The sequence below is a fragment of the Galeopterus variegatus genome, unplaced genomic scaffold (genome assembly GCF_000696425.1).
Source record: "Galeopterus variegatus unplaced genomic scaffold, G_variegatus-3.0.2 Scaffold2473, whole genome shotgun sequence".
Lineage (NCBI taxonomy): Eukaryota > Metazoa > Chordata > Mammalia > Dermoptera > Cynocephalidae > Galeopterus > Galeopterus variegatus.
In genome coordinates, this window is record NW_007728584.1 from 209,827 (window position 1) to 217,719 (window position 7,893).

Below are 7,893 nucleotides of genomic sequence, written 5' to 3' on the forward strand. Positions count from 1 at the left end.
CCCTCGGCGGGAGCGCCGCCGCACTTCCCAAGCGGCGCACTGTAGCAGTGCGCCACCGGGCCGGCCCTAACTTACTTTCAAGAAGCAGCTGCTCACTCTCTTGAGCCAGCCTGCACTTTGTACTGAACTTTAAGTATGTTTTTCTTGCTTTTGTGGTAGACTTGATGCCTGTACTGAACTTACTTTTGTGTTAAACTTGGTGTGGGCTCTGCTCAGTCTCTGGAGCATGCCACACTCTCTCCATGGAACCTGTATTTCTTATCTACTTTATTTCTTTTTTTTTTCTTTTTTTTTTTTTTGTGACCAGTAAGGGGATTGCAACCCTTGGCTTGGTGTCGCCCGCACCGTGCTCAGCCAGTGAGCACACCAGCCATCCCTATATAGGATCTGAACCCATGGCGGGAGCACCGCTGCGCTCCCAGTGCCGCACTCTCCCGAGTGCGCCACGGAGTCGGCCCATCTTATCTACTTTATTAAACTTGTTCTCACTTTCTACTGTGACTCTACCCTTGAATTCTTTCCTGTGGTGGGTGAAGTCAAGAACCCTGTAAGAGGACTGGGTGGGTTAAGGCTGACTGTCCGGTCCCTCCATTCCTCTGACATCAACCGTGGCTTCTATTTACTGGGTACCTGTGATCTTCCAGATACTGTCCTAAGCTCTTTTGTGAACATCACACACCAACCATGATGTGAAACTACGCATCGACCTATGAGAAAGCTGCTGTCATCAGCCTCAGTTCACAGATGACAACACTAGGTGACAGTGTGGTGAAGTAACTGCCAAAGGTCAGACAGCAAGAAACCCTGCAAGTCTGGTCCAGAGACCAGGCTCTCATTCTCTATTCTATATTATGATGCTTTAGCCCACATTTCTGCAAGAAAGAGTTATTGAGCACCCACTACATCTGATTTAAATAAGATCACAAACAAGTTTGAGTCAGAGGTGCCCGGCAGCAGTGTGGGGCTGGAGATAGGGAAAGAGTAAACTTCCTGCAAAGTACAAAAACCCGAACAAAATCCTAAAGGAAAAGAGCACCGAAAAGAAAGGAGTTCAGTTAGAGCGTGGTACTGATAACACCAAGGTCCAGGTTTCGATCCCTGTAACAGCCAGACACCAAGAAAAAAAAAAAAAGAGTTCAACAAAGCAGGGAGGAAATCTCAAATACTAACTGTGCAGAAGAGTGGAGAAATTCCTGCAAAGTTAAGGTGGATGCTTCTGACACCTCCACTGTGACGTTTACCTGCTTTGGTGAGGATGGTCTCATCAGCCGATGAGTAGTCGGTCTCCGATTCTTCATCTTCTGAACCTTCCTTATCTTTCCCTTCAAGGTCTTCCTGCTCCTGTGGTTTAGAGCCTTCCTCTCCTTCTTTCTCCTTCTCCAAGTTCCCAGACTTGGCTTCTTTACCCTAAAAAAAAACCCAATCACAATTAAAATTAAGCAAGGATGACCTTAAACTTCAGGAAATTCAGGACATAAGAAGAGCAATATTAAGTGTTGCAGCCTGGACAGAACACTGCGTGGGTTCTTAGTGAATATTAACAGTAAGCACCGGCACTAGCCACACCCCAATTTGGGCTTAGAGAAATTGTGGGGTCATGCTGTGGGAAAGCTTTGGTACCTACTATGAGAAGGAACTGCTTCTCTTTCTCACCTCTGTTTTCCTTTTCTTTCGAACTTTCTCAATCTTCTCATCTAACGTAGTGGCAGCCCTCTGCAGATAAAAATAAAAAGATAAAAAAGAAATACACACATAGGAAAGAGACCAAGTAAGGTTTCTCTGAAGATCAGCTCTCAAATGTTAATATAGAAAAGGCTTCTCTGTCCTTGGACAGACTAATCAATCTGGAGATGATTCACAGAAAAAATAAAACATATTAAATAAATAGTCTATTTGTGAAAAAACTTTAAAATACCAGGAACCAGTACAAACATCCACATTTTAGAAGATCTTACTATTTAGAATAATATATAATTACTAAGAGATGCAAGAGCTATATCTAAATGCTATTTGGAAAAAAATCCCTTCCCCTTGCCAATCATACATAATTTAGCCTATTAATTAAAATGCTGAAATCTGAGCAAATCCAGGTAATGTTGGACACTGCTAAAGCTTCAGAAAGGGTAAACAAATGGCAAACCACCTTTATACAAGCTCAAAGCACCTTGAACTGCTACGGCACTTACCACAAATGCAATTAACTATGTAATTATTTGTCTAATTATTTTCTACTCTGCTGGACTATAAGCTCCATAAGACCAAGTCCTTAATTACGTGGGGTACATATGCCCGGACCTAGCAAGAAATATAATATTTGTTAAATGATCCTGGAATGAATCTTCAACAAAGCACAGAACAGGAGAACACTTCATAATTAATTTGAAAAAGAAAATTTCTTTGGATTCTCTGAAAAAAAAAGAAAAATACACACACATACATTATAAAAAATGCTCTCAAGAATACTTTGAAAAGGCCATGCTGGTTTATTTCAATCACTAAGCACCACTGAGTCTGTAGTAAACTGTTCTGAGCAGCCAATATTTCTCTTTGAAGCACATGAAATGGAAAATAACTCTGATGCATTTCCTAGCCTGTTAACTAGCTTCACAGAAATGCATGGTGTCTTGGCAAACAAGCAGATAACAATGATGTTTGTGGCAACTTTGGCTGTGCTGTGTGGGAATCAGGGACCTTGAACAGTTATGCCATGTGAGACCGCCTAGCAGAGTGACAGATAACAGCAGTATCTGTGGGGCAGAGTCTAGCTATCAAAAACACCAAGGTTGCCTGCTAGATTGTTCTTTGTTACAAACTGATGTAACGTTTTCTTTGTAATATTCAGAACAAAAAGTAAATATCTAAAAAGGGTCCATTTTAACATGCTATGTAGATTTTTTAAGACAAGCAATTTAGGTAATGTTAGGTGTCCTAAACCATTAGTCCATTATCATCAGATTCCCTTTAAGACTTTTTTTTCTTTCACTTTTTTAATGTCTATAAATCAAGGTCTCTCTTAATACATGCACTCAAGTTAGTCTGAGTTCACCGTCCCCTCCTCCAGGAAAAGCTGTCTAGGATCTTTAATAATGAAGGAAATAAAGCTATTTCTGATACTTCTAAATGTCACATCTGTAGATCAATGAATGTGTTTGTAACTAAAGTCTGCAATAAATCCATTTTGCAGCAGTTTACACTTTATTTGGTGTTAAGACTGTGGGTTATCTGTGACCCTCTCACCCCACCCCATCAAAACTCCACCATATTTTCAAAGGAATTCCAGTATCTTCTGGATATAAGCAGATGATAAAAGGCAGAGAGGTCAGAGTTAACCCCCGAAGCCCACGGTCCAACCTGTCAGTCTCACCTTCTTCTTGAGCTGGCTCATGACATCAGCCAGGGCCCAGCTGCCATCATACATCCCCTCCTTCTCAGTGAAAATGAAATCAGGGTTGAAATCGGCACTGCGGTTCTTCTGCAAGGCTTTCTGCCTTCTGCCCAGCACAATGGGCCCCTGGGAAGACGGAGAGGCAGGGTGACCATGGAGCTGAGATGAAAGAACAGTAGAAAAGGAAAAAGGAAATGAGGGTGCCCAGTAAGAGAAGAGAAATATAAAAGGGACAGATTACAAGAAGAGACTGACCAATCGACAATTGTCATGGGAGATTTTAACACACCACTCTCAGTAACTGACAGATCAAGCAGACCAAAATGAGCAAGTCTGTAGAAAATCTGGACAACACAATTAACAAGCTTCATTTCAATGAACATATAGAGAACACCACACCTACCATTGGAGAATGCATGTGGAATCTAAAAAAGCTGAACTTGTAGAAACAGAGAGTAGAATGCTGATTGCCAGGGTCTGGGTGTGGAAAAATTGGGGAAATGCTGGTTAAAGGGTACAAACTTTCAGTTATAAAATGAACAAGGGTAGATGTTCAAGAATTTTGAAAAAAAGGGGACTAGGTGGTTAGCTCAGCTGGTTAGAGCATAGCCTTGTAACATCAAGGTCAAGGGTTCAGGTCCCATACTGGCCAGCACCTCCCCAAAAAAAGAATTTTGGAAAAAAAAAAAAAAAAAGAATAAATCCTGGGGATCTAATGATGACTACAGTAATAACAATGTATTGCATACTTGAAATCTGCAAAGAGAGTTCAGGTCCCATACTGGCCAGCACCTCCCCAAAAAAAGAATTTTGGAAAAAAAAAAAAAAAAGAATAAATCCTGGGGATCTAATGATGACTACAGTAATAACAATGTATTGCATACTTGAAATCTGCAAAGAGAGATCTTAAATGTTCTTATCACAAAACAAAACAAAATGGTAACTAGGTGAGGTGATAGATGTGTTAACTAACTTGATTGTAGTAATCATTTCACAACATAGATATATATCAAATCATCATGTTGTGTACCTTAAATTTATAAAATTATATTTGTCAATCATACCTCATTAAAGCTGGGGGAAAAAAGAAAGAAAGACATAGCTATTGAGTATCTAATATACACAAGGCACTACACTAGGCACTGGGGAAAAAGAATCAAGACACAGTCCCTACTCTCAATGTCAATGAGCTGAAAAAGGAATGACTAATAAATAATCACCATTACTTGAGGGCAATTACTGAGTATACCATTCTTAGTTATGTATCATATATGTACATAAGTATATGTGTGTATACATATGCACATATATATGTCTCTTATTTAACCCTATGAGGTACTACCATTATCTCCACTTTACAGAGGCGAATGCGAGACACAGGTTAAGTATCTTTCCCACAATCACCACCCAGTAAGTGGCAGAAGTGAGATTCAAACCCGGACACTTAAGTTCCTGGGTCCAAACTCTTAACCACTATTCTAAAAGGCCTCTCAGCAGACAGATAACAGGAAACTTCAATACTATATAAGTGGTGCCATAGAGAGACAAGAAGGCATTTAATTGTTTGGGGTGGGGAGCAGGTGTCAGGAAAGGCTTCCAGAATGTATGACATGTAAGCCATAGATGACTAGGGGCTTCTGGACAAAGCAGAGGGAAGAGTGTTTCAGGCAGAGGAACAGGAGGAGGAAAGCCTCTGAGTAGAGAAAGAACAAAGACCACACAGGTTTCTAAGAATTGAAGTGAGTCTGATCAGAGTGTTGGTCATGAAGGGGAGAGTTGTGAGAGATGAAAGTCATGAAGATGGAAAGGACCAGATTGGGCAGGACCTTGAAAGCCACATGGAAACAGGATGGAGAATTTAAGCAAGGGAGAGCTCTAATGTGATTTTATTATGAAAAGGTCACTCTACTGCTAAGTGAAGAATACACGAGAAGGGGACAAGAGAAAAAGATGGGGATGAGGTTAATGTTTGGACTGTAGGTGTCCACGTGTGAGATGGCAGTGGCCTAGACTAGGGTGAAAACAGTATGGATGGAGAGAGTCAGGGAGAAGCTTAGGAGAGATTCATGAGCTAGCTTGCAGAGCACTGGAGGGGGTGAAGAGTTAGAATTTGTCAAGAATGACTCCAAGGTTGCTGGCTTAAGAACAGAAAGAGAGGACGAGGGAGCCAATGAGTTCAGCTTTGGAGGAGGTGAATTTGTAGAGGCCATGGAACATCCAAATGGAAGTGTTTGGTAAGCAGATTAGAATGCAGAGGAGGAAACATCTGGGCTGAATCTTTGAAGGATAGGCACCTTCTTCATGACACCGATCCCTTTTTAATTGCCATACTGCTTAATACCTGTAACCCTCCAACTCCAACACAAGCTTCAGGAGAGTGGGGCGCATCTTGTTCGCTGCTACGTCCCAACGCTTAACACTAGGTCTAGCACACGTTAAGAATTCAATAAATACTGGCTCGATGAACAAATCAATGGATGGGTAACCATGGCTCCTTGAGCAGGAACCAAGACTAACTTCGCTTCTGCATCTCTCATACGCAGGGCCTGGGTTAAATATCAGTTCAATGAATGGATAATGAGTTCAGCAAAGTGACACAGAATGACACGGCCAAGGCACAAAGGTGGGGAAAAGCTAGTGGCGAGCAGACTGAGGAAGATCTTGGGGTCCCGTGAGACCCTTCCTGGGAAACCTCCCAGCCTGGCAGGAGGATGCCGAGGATTCGGGGTCAGGGGCCTGAGGAATCGCGGAGAAGGGAAGCAGACAAGGAAACCCGACGGACCGGAGCCGTGCCCCTGCCCGCGGCCGTGCCCCCACCCCCGACCGACTCATACCTCCTCTTCCTCGTCTCCGGAGTCAGACTCGGGCTCCACCGGCACCTCGTCATCTTCGCCTATGGTCCCGATTAAACCCAGCTCGGATAGCATGGTGCCGCAGTAGACACTTCCGGAAGCGAGCGCGGGGCGCAGTCAGGTCCCGACTTTTCCTCTAACCTCCTTGTCGCCACTGCGCATGTGCAGTGCATCACTTCCGTTTGCGGCTCCCGACCACACTCTCGCTCCAAAACTCTTCGAGTACGCATGCGGCAACCTGGGGCGAGGCTTATGTGACGACATCGAGGTGGCGGGGCTTTGTTTTAGATAAACAAGTTCCGTTGTCCAGGTTCACAGGAAGCAATGGGAATCTTTGAGGAGCGTGTGACAGGTCTTTGTGGAAATCTTACTCTTAAACTCAGCTCATGATTACCTCCTCTAGGCAACATTCCCTAAACATCACCTCCTGTGTGAAGTCTCCCTGGACTATCAGTCTTCCTTCATAGCTGTTCGCTTTTTCCATATCAACACTTCCCACTTGCAAGAGAGTTGTGGTTGTGCTACAAAAGTAGGTTCAGTTGTCTTTTGTCTCTTCTTTGTGCAATTTTTTTCCATTTTTAAGTGTACAATTCAGAGGCATTAATTACACTCACGGTGTTGTTCAACCATCACCACTGTTTCCGAAATGGCTTCATCCCCCTAAACACAGACTTTGTAACCGTTAAACAATTACTCCCCATTCCACTCTCCCCACAGTCCTTGGTAACCTCTAGTCTACTTTCTGTCTCTATGAATTGGCCTATTCTAGATATTTCGTATAAGTGGAATTATACAGTATTTGTCTTTTTGTGTCTGGCTTACTTCACTTAGTATAATGTTTTCAAGGTTCATCCATGTTGTAGCATATATGAGAACTTCATTATGGCTGAATAATGTATGTACATACCATAGTTTGTTTATGCATTCACCTGTTGATCTGTCGATGGACACTTGGATTGTTTCCACCTTTTGGGTATTGTGAATAATGCTGCAATGAACATTGACCTACAAGGATCTGTTCGAGTCCTTGTTTTCAATTCTTTGGGGTGTATACCTAGGAGTGAAATTCCTGGGTCATATGATAATTCTGTGTTTAGCTTTTTGAGGAACGACCAAACTGTTTTCCACAGTGCACCATTTTATGTTCCTACCAGTAATGTACAAGGGTTTCAATTTCTCTACATCTTCACCAACACTTTTTTTTATGATAGCCTCAGATATTTTTTAATGGTGGTTGTGATGGCAGCTAGTTTTATACCCTAGCTTCAGACACAGAAGCTTGTGAATAAAGAATGCTTAACACTTTATCGGGTGTTATTTCCTAAACCAATGTTTCCTTACCTACAGATCCTACAAGAAGGTACCAGGAAGAAATAGAATTAAAAGATAATATGAATCTTACCATGAACTTCTTGAAATACCCTTGTATACTCTCATAAGCACAAAAATCCCCTCATAAGCACATAACCACAAAATCCACATTGGAAGTCAATCCAATCACCCCAAGCGAAATCCCTTATTCCAGATAATGGACAACAGAGGCTCAATCTGATTCACCTTATGTCCAATTCTCTTAGCCTCCACTGTCACCAAGTCAAGTTCAAGTCAGCATCTTCTCTCAACTGGATGTCTGCAACAGCCTGCAACTTGTCTCCC

The 7,893-nt window shown here is 42.3% G+C and overlaps 1 protein-coding gene across 4 annotated transcripts in view; it reads right to left on the reverse strand.

Annotated features, from left to right (window-relative positions):
- DDX27 (DEAD (Asp-Glu-Ala-Asp) box polypeptide 27) overlaps positions 1-6,371 on the reverse strand; it is a 25,507-nt gene extending 19,136 nt beyond the window's left edge. For 3 of the 4 annotated variants that reach the window (XR_551161.1, XR_551160.1, XM_008581847.1), the window contains exons 1-4: positions 6,220-6,341; positions 3,365-3,544; positions 1,654-1,713; positions 1,242-1,407 (exon numbers count right to left, since the gene is read on the reverse strand). Coding sequence is in view for 2 of the 4 variants with exons in the window: in XM_008581847.1 (XP_008580069.1) it covers positions 1,242-1,407; positions 1,654-1,713; positions 3,365-3,544; positions 6,220-6,312 (499 nt within the window). In the remaining 2 variants the exon portion in view is untranslated. Of the gene's footprint in view, positions 1-1,241; positions 1,408-1,653; positions 1,714-3,364; positions 3,545-6,219 lie in introns of all 4 variants that reach the window. The other variant, XM_008581848.1, reaches the window with a different exon arrangement.
- Between the last annotated feature and the right edge of the window lie 1,522 nt (positions 6,372-7,893).